Source organism: Oryctolagus cuniculus, chromosome 10 (assembly GCF_964237555.1).
Source record: "Oryctolagus cuniculus chromosome 10, mOryCun1.1, whole genome shotgun sequence".
In the NCBI taxonomy this organism is placed as follows: domain Eukaryota; kingdom Metazoa; phylum Chordata; class Mammalia; order Lagomorpha; family Leporidae; genus Oryctolagus; species Oryctolagus cuniculus.
In genome coordinates, this window is record NC_091441.1 from 68,798,075 (window position 1) to 68,824,353 (window position 26,279).

Here is a 26,279-nt window from a genome sequence, read left to right on the forward strand (position 1 = left end):
TGGCCGGCAGGGATGCTTTGTGGAGCTCACCCTGGAGGTAAGCTGCACCAGGTGTTCTCAGGATACTGGGGCACAGCCTCAGCATCCTCTCTGGATAACTGTCCCCCTTCTGAGAGGCAGCTGTTGGGCTTAGTAGAAACTGGACACTTAACTGTGTGCCGCTGAGTCACCAGGAGACCTGAGCTGACCAGGAGATTGTGAGCTGGGTGTTATCTGACACACCAGGCCATGAAGTCAGGCATGCACAAGAGCGTGCATTACCAAATGGAAGTGGTCGGGGCCAGGCCATTGAAGGTACAAAGAAGTTATACAAAGTGGCCTGAGTACCCGTGGTCCCTGCTTCTGTGACACTGCACCCATGCCTCCCATGTGCCCAGTTGACAGAGGAAGAGAAGACTTGAGCCACACATGTAAATGGCTTGTGACATGAGCATGCATAATATATTTGCAATACAGACACCACTTGGAAGGGGACGGCTGCGGTGTTGCAATCTCTGTGTTTGAAGTTCTGGCCTCCCCACAGTGGGCAGAACTGGGAGAATGTAAATTTCTGTAGGACAAGCCACACAGTCTGGGGCAGCCCCAGGAAACCAATGCAAATTCTGTCACCACATTATTGCTAAGTGAAGGAAGACAATCTGAAAAGGTCATGCTCTGTGCGATTCCAACTCTAGGACAGTATGGAAAAGGCAGAACCATGGAGACAGTAACACTGTGGTTAGTGTAGGTCAGCAGATGGAGGAATGAGGTGGCGGGGCACGGGACTTTCAGGGCAGGATATCACAGTAATGGATGTTATTGTGTGCATGTTGTAACACACATCCAACTCTACAATACACAACACCACCAGTGAGGGCCAATGTCAACTATGAACTACAGTTAATAATGACTTAATACCCCCTCAGTTGTAGAAACCATACCAAATCAGTGCTGGGTGTTAAGAGGAGACACTGGGGACTGGGGGGAGGGTATGTATGGGAACTCTCTGAATTCCTGTTCAGTCTTTCTGTAACCCTAAAACTGCTCTAAAACAATAAGTCTATTCATTAAAAGCAAAAATACAACGTTGCTCACACACCAGAGCTTGGAGTCTTTGTAACAAGGAGCAATGTCCAAAATAATACAAGGGGCAGGTGTTATGGCACAGTGGGTCAGGTCGCCAATTGAGATACCCACATCCCATATCAAAGTGCCTGGGTCCCAGTCCTGGCTACTCCACTTCTCATCCAGCTCCCTGCTAATGCACCTGGGAAACCAGTGAATGATGGCCCAAGTACTTGGGTCCCTACCACCCATCTAGGAGGCCCAGGAGGCTTTGGCCTGGCCCATTCCCAGCTGTTGTAGCCATGTGGGGAGTAAAAAAGTAGAAGGAAGATTCTCTCTCTCTCTCTCTCTCTCTCTGCCCTTGAAATAAAATTGCTCAGAAGAAGCACTTAGAAATGCTTATACACCAGGGGTTTCCCAAGCACGGAGAGAATGTTCCCAACCACGGAGAGAAAGTTCCCAACCACGGAGAGAATGTTCCCAACCACGGAGAGAATGTTCCCAACCACGGAGAGAATGGTAGATGCTGACAAGTCCCAAAACAATGTCAGATGTCCAGCACACTTGCAGCGCTCCTCTGCAAGGGTAGTGAAATAACAGTACGTTCATGTGCTCACCCATTAAAGAACATCTTGGTTGCTTGCAAGTTTGGATGATTACAAATAGTGCTGCCATGAGCATTTGTACAAGTGCAGGTTTCTCTGGGAACACAAGTTCCCAACCCGTTTGAGTAAATATCAAGGATTTCTGGATTATATGATAATATATATTTATGTGATAATATATGTTTAGTTTTGCAAGAAGCCACCAAGCTGCCTTCCCAAATGTCTGCACCATTTTACATTCCCACCAGTAATGAGTGAGAATTCCTGTCGCTCCACATCCTTGCCAGCATTTGGTATTGTCAGTGTTTTGGATTACAACCACATTGCATATCTCTGTCCTGCTCCTGTACCAACTCTTTCTTTTTTTAATATTTTATTTATTTATTTGAAAGGCAGAGTTACAGAAAGAGAAAGGAAGGAACAAAGAAACCTTCCATCTGCTGGTACACTCCCCAAATGGCCGCAATAGCTGGAGCTTGACCAGTCCAAAGCTAGGAGCCAGGAGTTTCTTCCAGGTCTCCCACATGGATGCAGGGACCCAAGCACTCGGGCAATCCCCCACTGCTTTCCCAGGTGCATTATTAAGGAACTGGATCGGAAGTGGAGCAGCCGAGACATGAACTGGCACCCATATGGGATGCCAGCGCTGTAGGCAGCGCTTTACCTGCTACACCACAGCGCCGGGCCCTGCACCAACTCTTGAAAAGACTGTCCTTTCTCCATAGCATTGCCTCTGTCCTTTGTCAAAGGCCAGTGGACTGCAGGCGGGCTTATTTCTGGGGTCTCTATTCTGCTCCATTGAGCTCAGAGTCTTATTTCTTAACCAGATCACTGTAGCTTTAAGCCATAGCTACTCCTTATCCACAGGGGATACTTTAAGACCCCCAGTAGATGCCCGAAACCTCAGATAGTACCAAACTCTAGTGTACCATGCTCTGTCCTGTTCATACATACCTGTGTTGAGCTTTCAGCTTTTCACTGAAAGTAAGCACTTGGTGGCTTATTTTTGGCATCTGTGAATTGCCAACATCACTGCTCTTCTCCTCAGAGCCATTATTGAGTAGAATGAGAATTACTTACCCACAGACACGGGGAGACCGCAGCGTCAGTCTCAGCCCAGAAGGCTGCTAGAGCTCCTCCACCTCCACCCTGTTCCTGCTCCTTCTTCGCGTTGAGCAGGGCAATTCTGAGAGATTTTCCCTGGGAAATCACCAGGCAAACGCCTTATAGATGTGATGTGGCTCCTTCTGACTTCTTTTTTGTTTCTAATGTTAAAAAATATTCAGAATACCCCTTTTTATTTCATTAGGAATGCGGAGAACTCTGCAGTGACACGGTTAAAGCCCTGGGGGTGCCCAGTTCATTAGGGATAGACTAAATGGCTGCTGTCCTCATTTAGCAAAGTGTCAGACTTAGGGAGCTTCTGTTGAGAAATAAAGTTTATATTTTAATTTCATTTTCTGCTGACTTTTTTGAAGTCTCCATGTAGAACTATTTTACTTTCCAGGATTTTAATTACCTGTGTGGTCAACTGTGGTCTGAAAATACTAAAAGGAAGTGAACCTCCTTTAGTCCAGTGCATCCACGCCCCACATGTTACCCACCTGCTAGTCACTTACTAGCCTTCCAGGCCATCAGATTGACTGCTGCAGGATCACAATGCTTGTGATTAAGAAAGAGGTGGCCCCAGTGACAGGTGGTTAGGCATGGGAACTCCACCTGCATGAGCCGGGTTATGCTGCCTGGAGGGAGTGGGTCACGCCTGGGAGGAGTGGATTAGCTCCCTCAAGAGCGAGTTGTTATAAAGAGCCAGCCTGGCCTCCCCGGTCCCTCGCTTCTTTGCTCCACACACACCCCTCTGCTCACAGCCAGTCCTTTGTGTTTCTCTGCCTGGGCACTGGTGCTGTTTGCACCCTCCAGCCACCAGAATCATGAGCCACGTAACCCTCTCCCTCTTTATAATTCTTTTTTTTTAAAGATTTATTTTATTTATTTGAAAGACAGAGTTACAGAGAGGTAGAGACAGAGAGTTCTTCCATCCACTGGTTCACTCCCCAGATGACTGCAACAGCTGGAGCTGCGCCGATCCGAAGCCAGGAGCCAGGAGCTTCTTCCGGGTCTCCCACGTGGGTGCAGAGGCCCAAGGACTTGGGCCATCTTCTACTGCTTTCCCAGGCCATAGCAGAGAGCTGGATCAGAAGAGGAGCAGCCAGGACTAGAACCGGCACCCATATGGGATGCCGGCGCTTCAGGCCAGGGCGTTAACCCGCTGCACCACAGCACTGGCCGCAACCCTTTTTAAAGTGTGCAGCACAAATGGAACAGGGGCTCTTCTTCCCCTCCTTCTGCCACGGGCTCCCGGCTGGGCTCCTGCACACGGTGGCTTCAGCAGATGCTTGCTGTGCTCTGATAACACCAGCCCGCACCAAAGGACCCATGTCCAGGTGTAATCGCACAACCGTGACTCGGAGTGGAGGAATCTGTGTCACAGGAGTTAGGCAAGGAAGTCCCACCAACCGCCAGCTGCCTTAATTGTTTTCTAAAGCATTCAGAATCCATCGTAGCCGGAAGCCCAGTGTGGAAGACAGGCTGGTGGCCCAGCTGCCACCAGGCTGTTGATGAGGCTTCTGCTTCTGTGCCCTGCGTGGCCCCAGAGCACTCTAGGAGAGCACTGTGAATACTCAGCTCAATGGGAAATTTACAGAAAACTGGTCTTTTATTTATTTATTTTGAAGAGTCAAACTTTTGAGGTCAAGTTGCAGATCTTTTTTTATTTACTTACTCTGAAGGCAGAGAGAGACAGAAAGGTAATAGAAAGCTCCCGTGCAGTGATTCACTCCCCAAAGGCCCACAACAGCCAGGGCTGGCTCAGGCCGAAGCCAGGATCCAGGAACTCAATCCGACTCTGAAGTGGGTGGCAGGGACCCAATGACTTGAGCCATCACCTGCTGCCTCCAAGGGTGTGCATTAGCAGGAAATTGGAATTGGGAGTGGAGTCCAGGCCCCGTCGGGTAGAACGCAGATGTCCTGGGAAGCATCTTAACCACTGTGCAAGTGCTGATGCCCACAACTCTTTAATGCATCCACACAGAGGAAGGAGCCGATCTCTGCTTTCCAGCAGCTTTGTGTCTGCTCCCGCTAGCCCGGGCCCCTGGAGGATGCGCTGAGCCTGCTTCTTCTTCCTTCTTCACCCCTCAGTCGCTCGGCTCTCACCCATGCCCCTTCAAGAGCCATCCTAGGCTTCCTGGAAGGAAGCACTTGCCCTAAGCCCCCTCCCACTGTGCTCAGCCCCCAGGCTGAGCCCCAAATTCCATCTTTTCTTGCACCCCATCTCAGACGGCTTCTCCTGCTGAGGGAAGCCCCGTCCTTCCCTCCTACAGGGCATCAGAGAACAGAGGCCTCCACCTCCCCCTACCTCCGTCCCTGCCCACTGCTTCAGGCAGGCAACCACCAGGACCCCTGCCCTGTCCTGCCTCCTCCAAGGCCATGGCCTCCCCAGCTTTCTCCCCTGCCAGTTTTTTATTTCCTGATCCACCAGCTACCATTCAAAATAACTTTCTGTAAAACACTGAGTTGCGGGACCCGGTGCCATGGCTCACTAGGTTAATCCTCCGCTTGCGGCGTCGGCATCCCATATGGGTGCCGGGTTCTAGTCCCGGTTGCCCCTCTTCCAGTCCAGCTCTCTGCTGTGGCCCGGGAAGGCAGTGGAGGATGGCCCGAGTGCTTGGGCCCCTGCACCCACATGGGAGACCAGGAAGAAGCACCTGGCTCCTGGCTTCGGATCGGCGCAGCGCCAGCTGTGGAGGCCATTTGGGGAGCGAACCAGTGGAAGGAAGACCTTTCTCTGTCTCTCTCTCTCTGTCTCTCTCACTGTCTAACTCTATCTGTGAAATAAATTTTTTAAAAAAAATTGATTTGCTTCCAAGAAAATAGGCTGCCACTCCTGGTCCTGGGGGTGCAGGCAGGGTGGTGCCAGGAAGCCTTCTGGTGGCCCAGATCTAGTCAGTGTCACACGGGGAGAAGGCGTAGCTTTGGGCTCCTGCAGCTTGGGCTCTGCACAAGGAGAGTGGCTTTCGGGGCCAGTACCAGGGCTCACTAGGCTAATCCTCCACCTAACGGCGCTGGCACACTAGGTTCTAGTCCCATTTGGGGTGCCGGATTCTGTCCCGGTTGCCCCTCTTCCAGGCCAGCTCTCTGCTGTGGCCCGGGGGGTGCAGTGGAGGATGGCCCAGGTGCTTGGGCCCTGCACCCCATGGGAGACCAGGAGAAGCACCTGGCTCCTGGCTTCGGATCAGCACGGTGCACCTGCGGCAATGCGCAGGCCACAGCGGCCACTGGAGGGTGAACCAACAGCAAAGGAAGACCTTTCTCTCTGTCTCTCTCTCTCACTGTCCACTCTGCCTGTCAAAAATAAAAATAAAAAATAGAGAGTGCCTCTCGGCCAGATCTGCAACTTCTTTGGGCCTTCGTTGCCTCACAGGACTCTTGTGGAATTAAATGTGAGAAGCTTCCAGAACGTAGACTCTGCTGTTGCTGAGTCTGCTTTCCCGTGCCCTTGCGTGCACCTCACTAAGCCAGAGGAGCCTGACCCCACTCTGCTTTCTGGAGTCACACAGAAGGCCAAGTCCAAGAACTCCCAAGTGCCCCTTCAGCGTGTCTGCCCAGGACACTGCTTGCCTCTGTGAGACTTGAGCCCTTTCAGACAAAGGCATCCGCCCTCTGGTGTTTTGCCTGCGGTTCCGTGATGGGGCTTTCCCACTCTGCTGGCACATGGTGAGGACCTGGGGCCTTTGGAAGCACCTGCCAGCCTTGCATTGTTCCCGCTCCCACCCATGGCTGTCACACAGCCCATGCACACACTGTGCCTGACAGATCACTACTGGGCAGAACCCCCAGCCGTCACCCCCTGCTGTCCATTCAGCAAGTGCTGTGGGAAGGAATCCTTGAGCTCCTCCTGTGTTCCAGACACCAGACCATGCATTGCAGATGCAAACACACAAAAGCCCCTGTGCTTAGGAAGCATGAAGTCCATGGGGAGCCGAACCCAGCATAAATAATCCTTGAATTTTGTTGTGTGTTAGCAGTACCAAAAGTACCGATTCCTAGGTTTAAATAGACATTTTTAAAATAATTATTTTATTTCTTTATTTGAAAGACAGAGTGAGAGAGGTAGAGCCAGAGAGAGAGAGAGAGAGAAAGAGAGAGAGGTCTTCCATCTGCTGGCTCACTCCCCACATGGCCTCAACGGCCGAAGCCAGCAGCCAGGAGCTTCCTCCAGGTCTCCCATGCGGGTGCAGGGACCCAAGGACTTGGGCCATCTTCCACTGCTTTCCCAGGCCACAGCAGAGAGCTGGGTCGAAAGTGAAGCAGCTGGGATTCTAACTGGTGCCTATATGGGATGCCAGCACTACAGATGGCGCTTTACCCGCTATGCCACAGCGCCAGCCCCAGCTATGTATTTTTTGAAATGGAAATTTCCTGAGTTTTGATGAACTGATTTTCAATAAGTGACAGAAAGAAAAAGAGAACACTGTGTGCACCATCCTGCTAAGAAGGAACAGAGCCGGTGCCTGCTCTGCCCTGGACGCTTGAAGGTCTTAGAGATACTCAAGTTTTGTGTGCTCAGTAGAGTTGTTCCTCAAATCAGCCACGAGGTGGTGCTCTTGCACAGAGTCCCGGGCTGGCTAGGCAAAGGGAGTTAATTTTGTTTAAAATCAATTTGACATTAATATGTAATTAATATTAACATAGTACATTCACATGTACATTGAAATTGTACATATTGGGTACGGTGTTGTGGCACGATGGGTAAAGCCGCCACCTGCAGTGATGGGGCCATATGGGTGCCTGTTCAAGTCCCAAATGCTCCACTTCCGAACTAGCTCCCTGCTAAGGTGCCTGGAAAAGCAGTGGAAGATGGGCCATGTGCTTGAGCCCCTGCACCTATGTGGGAGACCTGGAAGAAGCTCCTGGTTCCTGGCTTCGGATCATCCCAGCTCCAGCCATTGCAGCCATTCGGGGGGGGGGTGAACCCGTGGATGGAAGATCTCTCTCTCTCTCTCTCTCTCTCTCTCTCTCTGCCTCTGCCTCTCTGTAACACTGCCTTTCAAATAAATAAAAGTTTTTTTAAAAACTGCAATGGGGCTGGTGCCGTGGCATAGCAGGTAAAGCCGCCTCCTGCAGCGCAGGCATCCCATATGGGTGCCAGTTCAAGTCCCAGCTGCTCCACTTCTGATCCAACTCTCTGCTGTGGCCTGAGAAAGCAGTAGAAGATGGCCCAAATCTTTGGACCCCTGCACCCACATGGGAGACCTGGAAGAAGCTCCTGGCTCCTGGCTTCAGATCGGCGCAGCCATTGTGGCCATCTGGGGAGTGAATCAATGGATGGAAGACTCTCTCTCTCTCTCTCTGTCTGCCTTTGCCTCTCTGTAACTGTCTTTAAAATAAATAAATACATATTAAAAGTAAAATTAGAAGTTGCAGTAAGACCTGTAACCATGAAAATACTAAAAATATAGCAAATGGTTCAGTGCATTGGGATGGGCCAGGGTTATTTTGGATATGAGCCCAAACACATAGGCAACTCAGGGCAAAGAGAGACAGGATTACATCTAACTGAAGATCTGCAGGGGCCAGCATATGGTGCAGCATATATATATATATATATACATATATACATATATGTGTGTGTGTGTGTGTGTGAAGCCCTCACTTATGATGCCAGCATCCCACCTCAGAGCACCGGTTCAAGCCCAAGCTGCTATGTCCAACCCAGCTTCCTTCTAACATGCCTGGGAAAGCAGTGAAGAATGACTCAGTCCTTGGGCCCCTGCCACCCGTGTGGGAGATCAGGGCTCCTAGATCTGACCCGGCCCATTCCTGGCTATTGCAGCTATTTGGGGAGGGAGCCGGCAGATGGAAGATCTCTTTGTGTCTCTCACTCAGCCTGTGTCACTCTGCCTTTCAAATAAATCATTTAAAAAAAAAGTATATGCACAGCAAAGGGAACAATCAACAGAAGAGACAGCCCAAAGAGTGGGAGAAGCAATTTGTAAGTTATTCATCTGATGGGGGGTTAAATACTGAGAATATATAAGGAACTCAAACAGCTCAATAGCTCATTTAAAAATGGGCACTAGACCTAAGTAGACATTTCTCAAAAGGAGGCTTCGTGGCATCTGCTGGCTGTGCAACGGGACATGGATTCAAGCTCATGATGTGTCAGGGAAACCTAGCATTGGTCAGGCTCCTGTGTCAGAGCTGGCCACGAGCACCACAGATCCCCTGCACCCACCCCAGAGTCCTGGAGTTGGAATAAAGCGAGCAGCAGATGCCCGATCCTTTGTTGGGATTTTCATTCTCTCCTGGGAGAATCTTTTCTGTATTTAAAAAATAAATTAGGCCGGCGCCGCGGCTCACTAGGCTAATCCTCCGCCTAGCGGCGCCGGCACACCAGGTTCTAGTCCCGGTTGGGGCGCCGGATTCTGTCCCGGTTGCCCCTCTTCCAGGCCAGCTCTCTGCTGTGGCCAGGGAGTGCAGTGGAGGATGGCCCAGGTGCTTGGGCCCTGCACCCCATGGGAGACCAGGAAAAGCACCTGGCTCCTGGCTCCTGCCATCGGATCAGCGCGGTGTGCCGGCCACAGCGCGCCGGCCGCGGCGGCCATTGGAGGGTGAACCAACAGCAAAAGGAAGACCTTTCTCTCTGTCTCTCTCTCTCACTGTCCACTCTGCCTGTCAAAAAATAAAAAAAATAAAAATAAATAAAATAAATAAAATAAAAAATAAATTAAACCAAAGCCCAGGTCTTGGATGAACAGGACCCAAGTCCCTTGTGCAAAACTGCTCCCACTGCATCTTGGGAGGAGGCGGGAAGGGACGGGGTGGGTAGCTTCTCTTGGGAACAGCTCTTGGTTCAGGTGAAACTGGCGTTCCAGAGTCTCATCGGGTTCTTTGTGGAATGGGGATGTTAGAGAAGAGCATGAACCTTTCCTTGACCAAACCACACAGCGTGGGTTCAGAGGAAGTGGTCACGGCTGGGTTCAGAGGGCCTGAGCCTGGAGCCCTAGGAGCCCTTGGCAATGGCTTGCAGGGGGCTAGCCTAGGACCCCAGGTTCCAGAGGGAACACCCCCTGAGCCTAAGTGGAGACTGCTGGTGGAGTCCTCCCTCCTTCGCTCAGGGACCTGTGACCTGACCAGCCCTTGGAGTCCCTCTGGAGGGACTGACTGTGGCAGAGAAACCAGGCTGCAAAGGGCAAGTGGGAAGGCGACTGGGATCCAGCCCAGGGTGCCCTCGGTGCAGGAGGAGATGACTGCCCGTAGGGTGTGCATAGTCGGGCACATGTGTGGAAGGAACATGCCTCACACGAAGAAGGGCTGAACCAAGGTGGGCTCAGGGACCCCACTGGCCCGATGCACATGCGCAGGCTGACCAGAGGACATTAACAAGAGGCATCAGTAGGTGAGCTGGGTTGAGTAGAGAGGGTGGTATGGAGGTCCACTGTATAGTTTAGGGAACAGGGCCAGTGCTGTGGTGCAGCAGGTTAGAGCCCCAGTCTGCAGCACTGGCATCCCATATGGGCGCCAGTTCGAGACCTGGCTGCTCCACTTCTGCTCCAGCTCTCTGCTATGGCCTGGGAAAGCAGTAGAAGATGGCTCAAGTTCTTGGGCCCTGCACCCACGTGGGAGACCCGGAAGAAGCTCCTGGCTCCTGGCTTCATATTGGCTCAACTCCGGCTATTGGAGCCATTTGGGGAGTGAACCAGCAGATGGAAGATATTTCTGTGTGTGTGTGTGTCTACCTCTCTGTAACTCTGTCAAATAAATAAAATCTTTAAAAAAAATTTTTTTTTAAAGATAAAATGTAGGGAACACAAACAGACAGCAAAGTGAAAACCTTCCCTTCCTGGGCCCCAGCAGCTACAGGGCACCCCTCACACTCTCCTCCTCTTCATGGGCATGAACCCATTGGCACTATGCTTGGGTCCCTAGGGCGGGACAACTACGGGAGCAGAGGGTATTGACAAAGCCAATGCAGCAAAGGCTGACGGAATCCTGGTGAAGAGTGTATGGAACATTCTCATAGTATCCTGACAACTTTTCTGTAAGCTTGAAATAATTTCAAAGTTAATAGATTTTTCCAGGATGCATGTTCATTGCTGAATAGTCATTGCATCACCATGCGCATTTTGGTGTTGTAGACAAGAAAATGCGTGTTTACAATAAGGACCGAAAGCCGCTTTCAGTTGGGTGTCTGGTTTTCCCATCAAATGCTGAGACACTGGAGCCACTGTTCATCTCCCGCAAGACCCTGCCAGCTGTCCCTGTGTTTCTCCGGGTGCCCTCCTTCCTCCTGCCACCCTGGCTGGGGGCTCATGGCCCACCTGCCCCTGCACCCCCCTCTCCCTGCCCATGGTTAATCCCCTTCTCACAGCACCACCTCCTCAGAACCTGACACCCAGCCAGGGCTGCCAAATCCAGTTGTGCAGGTTTTCAACTGAACGGGCTGGCGTGTCTGAGCAAAGTAGCTATGGGGACTGAAATCGGGGTGACTCTGAGCCACAACAGTGTCCCTAGCCGGGCACACATCGGCCCAGGGTGGAGCGCGATGCCCCTGAGGATTCTGCTAGAAAACCCACGGTCCACTCAGAGCAGGTCTTTCCAGAGAGCGTGAGGAGGGTCCTCTAAAGGTGTGGGGAAGGTCAGGAAACCCGTAAGGGGCTGGGACCGGGAGCTCCTGGGACGGGGCCTCACAGGAGGGGCCCTGACCCCCGCCCCCACCCTCCAATCCCCTCTGCACCCAGCGGGAGGCCAGGGCAGGGAACCGGTGCAGGGCCCTGCAGAGCCAGTTCCTGGGCAAAAGGAGTGGGTTGGGGGCAGCGGGGTTCTTTGTGTGCCTCCTGGGCGGACCCTGCTGAGCGACCACAGCTTCCCAAGCCCAGCTCTTCTGCCCAGGCTATTCCAGCCAAAGTGCTGATCTTCAGCTCCCGGCGTCTGTGGCCTGCTGCCCCGCCTGCGGGCTGGCCAGGTGTGTGTGCTGTGGGCACCGAGCCAGGGCCCCTGGGGGCGGGGGGGGGGGGCGAGGATGGCATCTTAGAGGGTCTGGTCTCCCGCGAGCCGAGCCCGCCAGGGACAAGCTGGTCCTCTCCACACCCTGGGCTTTCCTCGAACCGGCTGGGGATCCTCTAGGGCAGAGAGGAGGAAGCGCGCCTTCCCGGCCCGATTGGTAAGCCCTTGCGGTGCGGGTCCGGGTTGACGACGAGGAGGAGCGAGGTCCGCACAGCCGGGCAGAGTGCGAGCGCGCCCGAGGACCGCGGGGGCTGCTGCCGGGCCCCGACCCGGCACGGCGCCACTGAGGAAGCTCATGGAGACCTCGAACCGCGCATCAGGCAGGGCCCAGGCAAGGCCTTAGGGACGTTTGGTTTCCAGTGACTCCAAAACCTTCCCTAGAACAGAGAACCTCCTGCAGGCTGATTTTCAACTGTTTGACTTTTACTTGGAAATAATTTGAAGCTGGAGTGGGGTCGGAGGGAGTTGCAAGAGTAAGAAGAGTACAAAAATTCCCAAATAACTCCCATCACGCCAGTCACCCCTTGTTAGCATTTCCCCCATGACGCCCTGCGTCCGTTCTGAATGTAGATGCCTTGGTGTGGAGAGTCAGAGGCAAAGGCAGGCAGGAAGAGGTAGAAGGGAGACCAGGGTAGGTACAGGGACAGGTGCGGACGTGTGTCAGTGTGTGCTTCCATCGCCACAGTACAGCGCTCAGCTGCCCCACGTTGAACGTTGATGCAGTAAGTGTATCTCATCTTCCCTCCGAATTCCACTGCATATTTTGTGTTTACCCACTTTCCTCTGCAGGACAGGATCAGGCTGGCCGGATATTTCCTTTGGTTGTCATCTCTCTTCAGCTCTTCTATGACTCTGACATTTTCTAAAGATTTATTTTTTTATTTATTTGAAAGGCGGAGTTACAGAGAGGAGGAGAGACACAGAGAGAGATCTTTTATCCACTTGTTCATTCTCTCAATGTCTGCAACAACCGGGGCTGGGCCTGGCTGAAGCCAGGAGCCAGGAGCTTCTTCCTGGTCTCCCACGTGGGTGCAGGAACCCAAACACTTGGGCCATCTTCCACTGATTTCCCAAGCACATTAGCGGGGACCTGGATCGGAAGTGGAGCAGCCAAGACTCAACCTGACACTCATGTGGGTTGCTGGCGTAGCATCTAGTGTCAGGGCCAGCATTGTGCCATAGTCAGTAAAGCCACCTCCTGTGACCCCTGCATCCCATATGGACACCATTCAAGTCCCCACTGCTCAACTTCAATCCAGCTCCCAGATGATGGCCCAGATAGCTGGGCCCCTGCACCCACGTAGGAGACCTGGAAGACACTCCTGGCTCCTGGCTTCAGCCTGGCTCAGCCATTTGGGGGAGAGAACCAGCAGATGGAATCTCTCTCTCTCTCTCTCTCTCTCTCTCTCTAACTCTGACCTTCAAATAAATAAATAAATCTTTTTAAAAGATAAGATTATTTGGGCACACAAAAAATTAAAGTCCATTCACATTTTTTCATAGCATGTATTTTCCGTGAAAGACCGCTTGTGTGTGTGTGTGTGTGTGTGTTACACCTTCACAGCCCTTACAGACACACATGCAAGTGTCAGCAGACACAGGGGGCCCATTCATCTGGGTTTTGCCAAATAGTAAACCTCCAGTCGGAGCTGCTCAGAAGGAGGCTTTGTTTACCTGTGACAGGTAAAGAAGATGGTGGGAAGGTAGAGTTCCCTAGAGAAGCTGTCTCCTTGAGAAGCAGTGTACTGGGGCTTTTATCGCAAGGGTTAGGAGAGTGTCCCGGATGTAGAAATGAGGGGGCAGGGGACCATTCCCTCTCACTCTATGCATCTTCATACACTTGATGTTCAAGAATCTGACCCAGGGGCCAGCATTGTGGCATAAGCGGGTAAAGCCACTGCCTGCGACACTGGCATACCAGATTGTTCAAGTCCCAGCCACTCCACTTCCAGTCCAACTCCCTGATGATGGCCCATGCAATTGGGCCCCTGCACCCACTTGGGAAACCTAGAGGAAGTTTGTCTCCTGGCTTCAGCCTGCCCCAGCCTTGGCCACTGTAGCCATCTAGGGAGTGAACCAGTGGATGGAAGTTCTCTCTTTGTCTCTCCCTGACTCTCTGTAACTCTGACTTTCAAATAAATAAATAAACTTTTTTAATAACAGAATCTACTGCAGGCCAGACAAGCTTTCCTGGAACATCCTCAGGAAAACAAATTTAAGTGAGTGAAATCTTCCCTTGTTCCTGTGCCCTGCCTTTTGCCTAAACCCTACACTGTCAGTCACACAGGTAATATATGTGGACATACTCCTGAAGATGCCCATGAGTATTCTGGAAGTCATGGGTTTATACCCACTCTCAGAAATCCAGTCTACCCCAAAGGCTCTTGTCATACTTCCAACCTCCCCTCATTCCACATCTGTCTTCCTCTCTAAGAATTCTGCCTCTCAGTCACAATAGCTGCGGCGCATTTCTTCATCGCTCAGTCGCAGGATGCATCCAACTTTGGAATTCGTCTGCTGTGAGGGAGTCCCTTTGAAATGCCAGTCTTTCATTGATCTATCCTTTAAATCCCTCAAATGGTCCCTACATAATGACAGACATAAACAAACCATGCAAGGATAGATTTCAGCTCTGTCTCCCTTCTCCTCATCAGTAGCTCTGTAGGTTTTCTGAGAGAGGTGCATAGTGCCCCTTCCCCAGGATAAAACAAGTTTATGTTCTGATGTGTTTCATATACAAGGGCCATTTCAAAAAGTTCATGGGGAGACAGAATTTAAAAAGAGGTGGTTTACTTGGATAAAAGACATTTTGAAATCCATACATGGTTGTTTCATAATCTGCATTTTCATGAACTCTCTGAAGTGCCCTAATACAATCTGATATCCGATTATGAAGAATACTGTTGCTTTAAATTCTGTAGCTAAGCCAAATTCAAAAAGAAGCCAGTTGCTAAGGCAACTGCGCAAAGAGGTAATTAATTCATCAGTCATTATATGCAGATAAATCTGCTTAACTGAGTGGGAGGGGAGGTAGGTTTGTTTGATTTTTCTTCCTGGAATTAGTGGAAGAGGTAGAGGTGTGCTTTTTTTTCCCCCAATCTGTAAAAGGGCCTTTTAGCTCCTTCCGGAAGGGTACACCCTAGGACATTGGAGAGCGGCTGCACTACTCAGGCCCTGTGCAGTGTCCACAGTGTGCATCTCTTCTGATCCACTGAGACGTGGAGAACCAGCACCTTTCAGAATTTTTTCATTTTAGAGTTGATCATGCACTCCTGTGTGCTGCCTGTGGGCCCTCTGCAAACATCCGGGAACTTGATCACAGGTCCCTGCCTCTCTGTGAGTCCATTAAACTACATAAGGGAAGGGACAGTGCCTTATTCATCCTGGTAGTTTCAAAATGCCTGAAATATGGTAAGCAATCAAAAACACTTTAGGATGGAGGGGGGGAGGGGTAGATGAAAAAAAAAATGTACTGCCTTAATAAAAACACCTTAGAGCCTCCCTCTGTCCATCGGGCTCTACACTGCCACTTGTGGGTAATAAGCTGTAATTGCATGAAATGTGTCAGAGCAAGGAATTCTGTCACTCCACTACAATAGAGTCAGAACAAACCACAAACGTGTGTTGTCACTCCCCAAAAAGATTTTTCTCTACCACCACTGTCCTTCTGAAGATAATACTGTGCAGTTTTTTAATTTTGTCAAAGTATGCATGACATGTAACCATTTTCACTGTTTTTAAGTACAGAATTACGTGGCATTAAGTACATTGCCATCGTGCAGCCATCACCACCAACCATCTACAGAACTTGTTTGTCCTCCCAGACTGGAACTCTTCACCAATTAAAGAGTAACTGTTCATTTCCTCCTCTCTTCCCAGCCCCTGGCTACCACAATCCTACTTTCTGTCTCTGAATTCGACTCCTCTATGTTTCTCATGTAAGTGGAATCATACAACAATATCTGTCTTCTTGTGACCGGCTCATTTCACTAAGCACACTGTCTTTAAGGGTCATCCGTGCTGTGACAAGTATCAGAATTTCTATCCTTTTGAGTTGATTAACATCCCCTTGTATGTACAAACCATCCCTTGTTCATCCACTTGTCTGCCACAAGTGCATTTTTGATACAGTTTGCTAACTTGTCTCATTGCCTTTTGTGTTGCCAGCAGCTTCTGCTTGGCCCAGCTGTGTGGGCAGGGACTCGGAAGATTTCCAATGAACACACCACAGTTCACTGTTCCCATGTCCACCTAGTAGAACATACCAGGAGCTCCTCAAGGTCATCAATGTGCTGCCTCTCTTGGAGGGTTAAATGGATATAGTATGAGTGTTTGTTAAATTAATACCGAATGATAGTAATAATAATAGTAATAATGACGGGTATGGAAAGCGTTCTGGTTGCTAGGCCCTGGCAGAAGATGAAATGATGAGTTCATTTATAAATTCTGACCACAGCTCTGTGAGATGTACACCACTGTCCTCACTCATTTCCAGAGAAGGAAACTATAATAACTTGGAGAAAGAGATTGGAAACCTGCCATTCTCGCCCAACAGCCACCAGGCTGCACCCTTCACGGGAGCGTGTACACCTGGAGGACACGGTCATGTTGAGCATTTGCATTTCTTTTTTTTAAAGATTTATTTATTTATTTGAAAGTCAGAGTTACACAGAGAGAGAGAAGGAGATAGAGAGAGAGAGAGAGAGAGAGAGAGAGAGAGAGAGAGAGAGAGGTCTTCCATCCGCTGGTTCACTCCCCAATTGGCCACAACGGCCAGAGCTGTGCCGATCCAAAGCCAGGAGCCAGGAGCCTCTACCAGGTCTCCCACGCAAGTGCAGGAGCCCAAGGACTTGGACCATCTTCTGCTGCTTTCCCAGGCCATGTCAGAGAGCTGGATCGGAAGTGGAGCAGCCAGGACTCCAACCGGTTCCCATATGGAATGCCGGCGCTGCAGGCGGCAGCTTTACCCGCTACACCACAGTGCCGGCCCCTCCTTCTACTCTTACAGTTTCCTGTGCCTGATGTTCAATCTGTCTCTCTCTATGTGTTCCACACCATTCTCAGTTCCTCCTCCCTGATGAAGCTTTTCCCTGGATCCTATACACCCTGTCAAGTCCCGTCCCCGCTTTCAGCCCTCAGTGCCTACACGTTGTCACACATGGACCTCCAAATGATTGGGGTGTAGAAACTGAGTGTCCCCTGTCTAAAATGCTCGGGACCAGAGGTGTTTCTGATTCCAAAGATGTTGAAATATTTGCATTACATCATGAGATATATCAAGGATGGGACCCAAGCCTAAATATGAAGCTCATTTATGTTTCATATATACCTGTACACATAGCCCAAAGGAAATCTTATACAACATTTTTAATGCAGCTGCATTTTGAATGACAGCCATCACATGAGGTCGGGTTTGGAATTTTCCACTTGTGACGTCATATTGGTGCTCAAAAAGTGTTGGACTTTGTAGCATTTCAGATCTTGGGTTTTCAAGTTAGGGATGCTCTACCTGGACTAGTCTTGTTTTTTTCCAACAGCTCAAGAACAAAAGAAATGGATCTCGCAGCTTCCTTACTCTTTTGTGTTTCATGTCTGTAGAATACAGTCTATGGGGCGGAATGAGCGTGTGTCTCTTTTCAGAGCCTATGCTGTACAGACAGGAAATCAGCCAGCTTCCTCTACAGCATATTGTCCTGTGGTTTGATGAAACATGAGAACAGCTGTCAGGCAGGCAGAGAGTCCTGAACTTCCACCTGTTAACACTGGGAACTCAGGCTACCATACCTCTCGCAGCTCTGCTATTTCACCTACGCCAGGAGAACATAGTTAAGCGCTTGAAATGCAGAATACATTGTTTCTGTCTCTTTTTGCTCCAAATCAAGGGACTTTGTGGGGTTGAATTCACTTTGTTAAAAAACATGTTAGTGATAGGGTGGCCATTTAGACTAGTGGTTAAGACACAAGTTGGGAGGCTGCATCCCACATCAGAGTACCTGGGTTTGATTCCTGGCTCCACCTTTTGATTCCAGATTTCTACTAACACAGATCCTGGAAGGCTACAGTCATGGCTTGAGGAATTGGATTCCTGCTACCCATCTAAGCAATCTGGAATGGATACCAGGCTCCTGGCTTTAGCCAGTGTGAGCATATAGAGAGTGAGCCAGTGGATGGGGGGAATTCTCTGTCTCTCCTCTCTGCCTCTCAAATAAATAAATGAAATTTAAACATGTCAGTGAATATAATTACTTGAGGACTCAAAAACTCATGATATCTAGAACCATCTCTAAGAGCTAGAACTATTTTTTAGTCATAAAATATTCCTTAAGATATAAGCTTGGACCATGTTTGTAAGGTTTGTTTGCAGAATTTGTACGTTTTACTTTATCTGATATTTGTGTATTAGAAAAGCTAGAGCTGTCTTTAAATCTGGTTGGATCATTAGTGAAACTTCACATCAGAATGAAAAGCCCATCAATTAAACAACTGTTTATCTGCTGTAGTCCAAAATTTTGCTAGGCTATTTGAGGTTAAAGAGTGAAGTATAGGACCAGCATTGTGGCACAGTGGCTTAAGCTATCACCTGTGACACTGGCTTTCCACATTGGAGCATGGGTTTGAGTCCTGGCTGCTCCACGTCAGGTCCAACTCCCTGCTAATGCACTGGGAAAGCAGTGGAAGATGGCCCAAGTGCTTGGACCCCTGCCACCTACATAGGAGACCTGATGGAGTTTCTAGATCCTGGCTGTCGCAACCATTTGGGAAGTGAACCAACAGGTGGAAGTTTCTCTCTTTCTCTCTCTCTCTCTCTCCTTCTGTCTCTCTGCCATTCAAATACATTTTTTAAAAATCAATCTCTTAAAAATGTGGAATGAAGTCAACAGGGAGGCAGATTTTCTCTCTTCCAGTCTTGCCTTCTCCCACGCCATTGAGCCCTTATTTGATTTCTGGTTTGTAAAATGTGTTTTAAATGCAACTTTGATGTGTGCAGTTTCTCTTCAAATGCACCCACAGCTGCCAGACCTGCCCTGGCCAGCTGTCTCTGCCTCATTACCAGTCCAACTTGGTGGCTCCCATGGCATTTCTGAACTGTCAAACACTGGTGGTTCCATTCCCTCTTGGCAGGCTCCCCTGTTGTGTGTTATGGGATGTTTTGTTTAAGGAGCTGCTGGCTTCCTACTTCCCACTGTCTTAAACTCCTATCTGTGACACCGAACTGAATATTCTAATTGGAGTCCTGGGCTTTGGAACATGGGGTCAGAGACATCAAACACACTTTTCTTAATGACTTGCCAGTGGGGATTTTTGTGTTTGCTTTTGTTGTTGGAGTTTAAGGCTGCCAGTCAACAAGCCTACCTTGGATGGCACTTCCGAAAGCTCTTTAATATCACTTAGCGATCTGGATCACTTAGTTATAGGAGTAAGGGGAACAAAAGATAAATGATGCCAATAAATGTGAAAACAGTTGATCTCAGGGCGTCAGGTACAGAACAGGAAACTTGAAAGTGGTTTTTCCGCTTTCCTATACAAGCATGAAGATTGTTGCACGATATTTTTCAGGTGTCACGTAATGAGATCATGGAGTAATCTCTGCTGCTAAAAATAAAAGATGATCTGAGCAGGTTATGTTCCACCAACCCACCAGGAAGGAAAAAAGAACAAGAGTAAGTTTCAGAAATGCCACAAAGCAGAATGAGGACAGACCCCTGGCTGAGGTGGGGGCCTGCTTCACTCAGCGGCCAGCGGCACACCAGGCTGTTGACGGCCTTCTGGCTGGGCCTGTCAGCTTCTGGCGTTGTCAATGCACTGAATCAGTGACTGTTCGCCTTTCGCAAACTACTTTGCTCCTCTTGTTTTAAAACTGTGGATGTTCCTGTTACAAGAGTACAGTTTCAATGTTGTATAACCTCTAAAATGGAAACACTGCAGAAATGCAGAATATGTTAACATTTTACATTTTGATTTTTGATATGAAATTCAGTGCATCCACTAACGTGCAACCCATCACTCTAGGCATTTTTTTTTTAAGATTTATTTTAATTTACTTGAAAGGCAAAGTTATAGAGAGGCAGAGACAGAGAGAGAGAGAGTGAGGTCTTTTGCCCACTGGTTCACTCCCCAGATGGCCACAACGGCCAGGGCTGAGCCGATCCGAAGCCAGGACCTAGGATCTTCTTCCAGGTCCCCAACGCGGGTGCAGGGGTCCAAGGACTTGGGCCATCTTCCACTGCTTTCCCAGGCCATAACAGAGAGCTGGATCAGAAATGGAGCAGCTGGGACTTGAACCGGCACCCATATGGGATGCCAGCGCTGCAGGTGGCAGCTTTACCAGCTATGCCACAGCGCCGGCCCTTCTGGGCATTTTTCAAATATCTTGGACATCATCGGGATCCAGGCCCGTCATGAACTGAAACAATCGCCTTGAATTTTTTCATCCAGTTAAGTGAATTTCCATAGAAAGTTTCCACATAATGGGAAGCAAATTTTCTTCGTATTGCTCTGGAGGACTGGGAGTTTTAGCTAACCAGAGAGCAAGTGACTTTTTTTTTTTTTTCAACATTCGCCATCTTCAATCAAAGCAACTGAAGAAAAAAAAAAAGACAAATTTTTAAATTCACTATTCAAAAATCAAATAACTATTACAAAAGAAATTTAAATAACTAAACTTCTCAATGTCCTAGGAGTTCTGAGACATCCCCGCAACCGTAAGTAATGAACATCAATAGAAGTGAGGAGAACTCCACTTTGTTTCACTGTTGGACTTTTGCTCCAAACATTGTGCCTTTCCGACTCTTCTAGAGGTGACCAAAGCCTTCCCTCACCTGCTCTTCCAGCCTCTGCCCTCCGCGGTGTGGCTCCCAGGGCCACCTTTCATCCCTACAAGTGGCTGTGCGTTGCCTGGCAACAGATGCTGATGCTGTTCTGCAGCTGCTTGGCAACAGATGATTGTGCTGCCTGTCGTCCAGTCTTGCACCAGTGAGGGATCTGGATTCTGATCCAGTGGCTTGAAACATAATAAAATTCACTTTTTTAAGATTTATTTATTTGAAAGGCAGAGTTACGGAGAGGCAGAGAGAGAGAGAGAGGAAGAGAGAGAGAGGTAGAAAGAGAGAGAGAGCGTGCGCTCTTCCATCCACTGGTTCACTCCCCAAATGGCCACAACAGCTGGAGCTGGGCCAATCCGAAGTCAGGAACCAGGAGCTTCCTCCAGGTCTCCCATGTAGGTACAGGGGCCCAAGCACTTGGACCATCTTCTGCTGATTTTGGACCACCTTATGCTGCTTTTCCAGGCATATTAGCAAGGAGTTGGATTGGAAGTGGAACACCCTGGACTTGAACCAGAACCCATATGAGATGCCGGCACTGCATGCAATGGCTTTACCCACTACACCACAGCACCGGCCCCAATAAGAATCACTTTCTCTCTCTCTCTTTCTTTCTCTCTCTCTTTTTAAATAAATCTTTTTTTAACAATTCTTTTTAGGTTTTTATTTATTTATTTAAGAGATAGAGTTACAGACAGTGGGAGGGAGAGACAGAGAGGTCTTCGATCTGCCAGTTCACTGCCCAAATGGCTGCAATGGCCGGAACTGCACTGATCTGGAGCCAGGAGCCAGGAGCTTCTTCCGGGTCTCCCATGCAGGTACAAGGCCCAAGGACTTGGGCCTTCTTCTACTGCTTTCCCAAGCCATAGCAGAGAGCTGGATTGGAAGAGGAGCAGCCAGGACTAGACAGGCGCCCATACAGGATGCTGGCACTGAAGGCAGAGGATTAACATACTGAGTCACATCACTGGCTCCTAAATCACTTTCTTTCTAAGACCAGACTAAGTAAAGTCCAGATGAGTGAGTTTAAAAAAAAATGCTTTTAGTGTCTGGAGTTCCTGCTTGATAATAAACACTGGCTTGGAATGCACTGGGGCACAGCAGTTAAGACACTGCTCATGATGCCTGAATATGCCTGTATCAGTGTGCCTGGGTTCAAGTCTTTGTTCCACTTCTGACCCAGCTTCCTGCTAATGCACATCCTGGGAGGCCAAATGTTGGCTCAAGTACTTGAGTCCCTGCCACCAATGTGGGAGACCTGGATGGAATTCTGGGCTCCTGGCTTCAGCCTGGCCCAGCCCTGGGTGTTTCAGGCATTTGGGGAGCAGATGGAAGGTCTCTTTCTCTCTCTCTCCTTTTCCAATAAAAAACAAATAAATGAAACTTTAAAAAAAAAAAGGTTGATTTTGCTTTTTTCATAAGAAGTATTTTCGTTATTATACAAGGGGGCCTCAAAAAGTTCATGGGAAATTCAAATTGTCATTTGATTCCTTTTTTTCCTAAACTTTTTGAAGCCCACTATATAAGGAAAGCATATTTTTTAAAAGATTTATTGACTGATTAACTTGAAAGTCAGAATGACAGAGGGTAGGGAAGACAGGGAGAGAAAGAGATCTTCCACCATTTGGTTCACTCCCTCAGTGGCTGCAATAGCTGAGGTTGAGCCAGGCCACAGCTAGGAGCCAGGAATTCCATCCAGGTCTCCCACATGTATGGCAGGGGCCCTAGTGCTTAGGCCATCATCCGATGCTTTCCCAGGCACATTAACAGAAAACTGGATCTGAAGCAAAGCAGTAGGGACTAGAACCAGCACTTGCTATGGGATGCTGGTATTGCAGGCACTGACTTAACTCTCTGTGCCCAAATCCTGCCCTGGAAAGCACTTTTACGTTTTAGGGTTGAGTGGGATGTGGAGGTACACACTGCAGGTACTGTGCACTTGTCACAACCAGACTGCAAGGGTGTATGTAAAGACACCCCTCAAACTCACCCTCTTAAAATAATAGTGATAGTAGTGCCTGCTTTTCAGGGTTATTGCAATGTCCAGGCTTGGACCAGGCCGAAGCTGGGAGGGAGGAACTCAGCCTGGGTCTCCCATGTGGGTGGCAGGGAGCCACCACTCAAGCATCCCCACTGCCTCTCAGGAACTGCATTAGCAGGAAGCTGGAATCGAGGGTTAGAGTTAGGTAGCGAACCCAGGTTCTCCTCCGTGGACTGGGGACATCTTAACCACTAAACCAAATACCTGTCCCTTTTTTAAATGCCATGAATTATACATTGCCAAAAAGAAGAGGACAAGACAAATCCCATGAAAACATTCAATTTTAAAAATTATTTTATTTATTTGAGAGTCAGAGAGGTAGATAGCTTCCAGCCACTGGTTCACTCCCCATATGCTTCCAACAGGGCTGGACCCACGCTTGCCAAGTTGAGGCCCCATGGGGGCATTGGGCTGGTGACTTGATGTGGCCATGGTTTAGACCTGTGTGGTCAGGGTGTGGAGGGTACAGTTGGCCCACCCAGAACATGTGCCAGGGGAGAGAGGAGGCTGTGCTGGGTGACCCAGGCACTGAGCTACCCCAGCCAGAGGTGAGCCAGGAGCCCCCAAGGGCAGTGTGGAGGTAGCCAAAGACACCCTGTCTCAAAGAGGAGTTGAACCTCCAGGGAGAAGTCAAGTGCAGTGGAGACCAAGATTCCTTGAGACCTTTTAGGCCCTAGGAAAGCGTGGAGGATGCTGATAAGAGATTTTTTTGTGTGAGGCATGAGCCATAGGCAGGCTGCAGGGGCTGGGGTATGAACAGGGGGTAGGTAGGATGTGCAGGCCAGGCAGCGTCAGATGCCCTGTTTAACTCTGCGCCACAGTGGGCACGAGGGCGACCGTGGAGGAAGCGGACACGGCCCGAGGGGGAAGGCTTTGTTGGTTTAAAATGGGACAGAGTTGAATGTGTTTATACTAGTGAGAGACAGAAGCCCATAGAAAGAGCAGAGGCTGAAGGAGGAGGCGGTGAGGGGACGGCGGGGGCGGGGAGGAGGGGTCCGGGGGAGGCAGGGGCAGTGTCTGTGACCCGCGATGGAGAAGCCGAGCGTGGGGCAGCGCCGCTGGGGGGCGAGAAGGCCAAGTCAGGCTGAACATGAGAGTTTGGAGAAAAGTGGGGGCCTCGAAAACACAGCTGAACCAAGGCATGAGAAAGCCAGGCCCGGGTGCAGGGTTGGGGGTAGAGCACAGGGCCCGCCCAACTGGAGACTATGACCTTGCAGCAGCTGAGTGCGCAGGAACCGTGGTCTGCACCGCCGCCCCGACGCGGGCCCAGGGACGTCTTTGCCCGTCCTGCCTACCAGGAAGGGAGGGGGCTCGGCCTCAGTCACAGCGAAGGCCAACAGGTGCCGGTCTCCCGCCCTCGCTCGCTCCTCTGCCACAAGGCCAAGCTGGAGGCCACAGTGTCTTCTAGAAAAGGTGTCAGGAAGAGCTGCAGAGGAGGAACAGGGGGCTGGAGGTAAAGACAGGCGGCGAGGGAGGCGGCGGCGTGGGTGCGCTGCTGCGTCTCGAGCGAGCGTCAAGGGAACAAAGGCGGTGCGACTGGGGCGCCTCTGGGAGCCTCCTCCCTGATAGAATATGCATGATCCCGGGCGAAGGCGGCGAGCGCGCGCCCACAGCACTCTCCCTGGCGCGGGGTGCGAGAGAGCCACGCGGCCGCGGCTGCAGGAGCGGGCGGCGGGCTCGGGAACCCACGCGCGCAGCGTGTAAGCGTCCCCCTTGTCCTTCCTCCTGCCCGCCGGGCTCTGCTGGGGAGCCGGAGAGTCCCGGCACCAGCGGTGCGGCCGCCTCGGAGCCCCTGCCCCTTCCCGTTCCCCTTCTTCCGCCGCGTAAGCTCGGACTCCTGAGGCAGCGCGGGTTCGACGGCAGAGGCCGAGCGGGACGTGAGCCGGCCCGGCAGGTGCCCGTAGTCACCCCGGTGGGACCCGGTGGCGCGCTCCGTCCTTCCGCGCTGTGCTAGGCCGTCTGCCCGGAGGGGACCCAGCCTCCGAGCGTGCGCGCCGCCCCCTCGGGGTCCCCCCACGGGGCGGGACTGAGCGAGGCGCGGGGACGCGGGGCGAGCCCAGGGCGCTGCGCCGTGCCGTGCGCCTGTTTCCAACGGAGCCGGGCGCCCGCGCCTCTCCGTCTCCGCTCATTGTACGGTGTTTATCCGGCAGATTTTTTAACAGTCTTTTAAAAAGCATTTTTTCCATCGGCGCGTCTTCCTTGCATCCTTTTCACTTGGGAGTTTGCAGCGGGCAGTGGGTGGGAGAAGAAACGTCTGTTCCCATCGGAAAACACCGAGAGAGACGAGGCCGTTTCTTTCAGCAGCGAGGAGGAACGAAGCTGTCGCCAGATCCACAAATCGCTGCGCCTCTCTGGTGCTTTCTGTACGCATTCCTAACAGTGCGGTCGTCAGTCTCAGCGGGCAGGCATGGGGTGTTTGGGCAACAGCAAGACGACAGAAGACCAGGGCGTCGATGAAAAAGAACGACGCGAGGCCAACAAAAAGATCGAGAAGCAGTTGCAGAAAGAGCGCCTGGCTTACAAAGCGACTCACCGGCTGCTGCTGCTGGGTAAGGGCGCGCGGCGGCTGCGGCCCGGCGGAGCGCACGGCCCCGGGCAGGGCGCACGGCCCGCGGCCCCCGCAGAGCTCTCTCGGCTGGGAACGCGGCGAGCCCGGGCAGAGCGGGCAGGGCCGGCCGAGCCCCGACGGCGCGGGGCAGAGCTCTTGCAGCCAGGAGCGGCGAGGACGCGATAGCCCCCTGTTTAGGGGAAAACTCGCTCGGTCAGGTTTCAGGGTGAGCGGGGTGGGCAACAGTGTCAGGACGCACATCACAGCAGTCTGTCTGTCTGTTTGTAGGGGCTGGTGAGTCCGGGAAAAGCACTATCGTCAAACAGATGAGGATCCTGCACGTCAATGGATTCAATCCCGAGTAAGAACGATCAGTTCCGGGTTTGCTGCCCAAGTGCCTGCAAACTTTGTCCCATCTCTCTCGCTGCCCTCAGAAGTGCAGTCGCTGAGCGGTTCATTTGATGGGGGGCGGGGAAGGGGTGAGGGGGAATACAAATGTGCTGTTGAATTTAACGTCGCTGAGCGGTTCATTTGATGGGGGGCGGGGAAGGGGTGAGGGGGAATACAAATGTGCTGTTGAATTTAACGTACCCAGGCAAATTCTTCTGACAGTATCTAGTTTAAAAATAAGTATCTTGACTAACGAAATACAATTTATTCGACATTCTTATGCTATTGGTTTGTAGTACTGGTACTGCTCGGAGCCCACCATCAATGCAGTTTGTCCCCAGTGTCTATGGGCAATGGGTTCCAGGACCCCTTAGAAACCCAGATCCGCGGATGCTGAAGTTTCTTACGTAAAACACTGCACTGTTTGAACAGAACCCACGCACATCCTCCTGCCCACTGGAAGTCACCTCTGGATGACTTACAATATTACACGGTGACAATGCCCTATGCATAGCTGCTTACTGATGATGGAATGGTGACAAGGGGGAAAGGTGGTACGCGTTCAGTACAGACCCAGTTCTTTTCCCCCAAATGTTCTTGATCCACAGATTCTGACTGTGAATATGGAAAGCAACTGCACCTCAATATGAACTTTTCTCCATCACATCATTTGCTTGAATCTGCTTCATTGTTTATGTAACAACAAACTGGAGAAATTTAAGTAAAATGTATTTACAACTATAACTGAAGTTGAACTTACATGC

At 50.6% G+C, this 26,279-nt stretch overlaps 1 protein-coding gene across 6 annotated transcripts in view; it reads left to right on the forward strand.

The window, feature by feature from the left end:
- GNAL (G protein subunit alpha L) overlaps positions 1 to 26,279 on the forward strand; it is a 191,814-nt gene that overhangs the window by 28,460 nt on the left and 137,075 nt on the right. For 3 of the 6 annotated variants that reach the window (XM_008261023.4, XM_070050496.1, XM_070050497.1), the window contains exon 2: positions 25,414 to 25,486. In XM_008261023.4, the coding sequence (XP_008259245.2) occupies positions 25,414 to 25,486 (73 nt within the window). The other 3 variants (XM_051852169.2, XM_008261024.4, XM_002713561.5) reach the window with 3 other exon arrangements.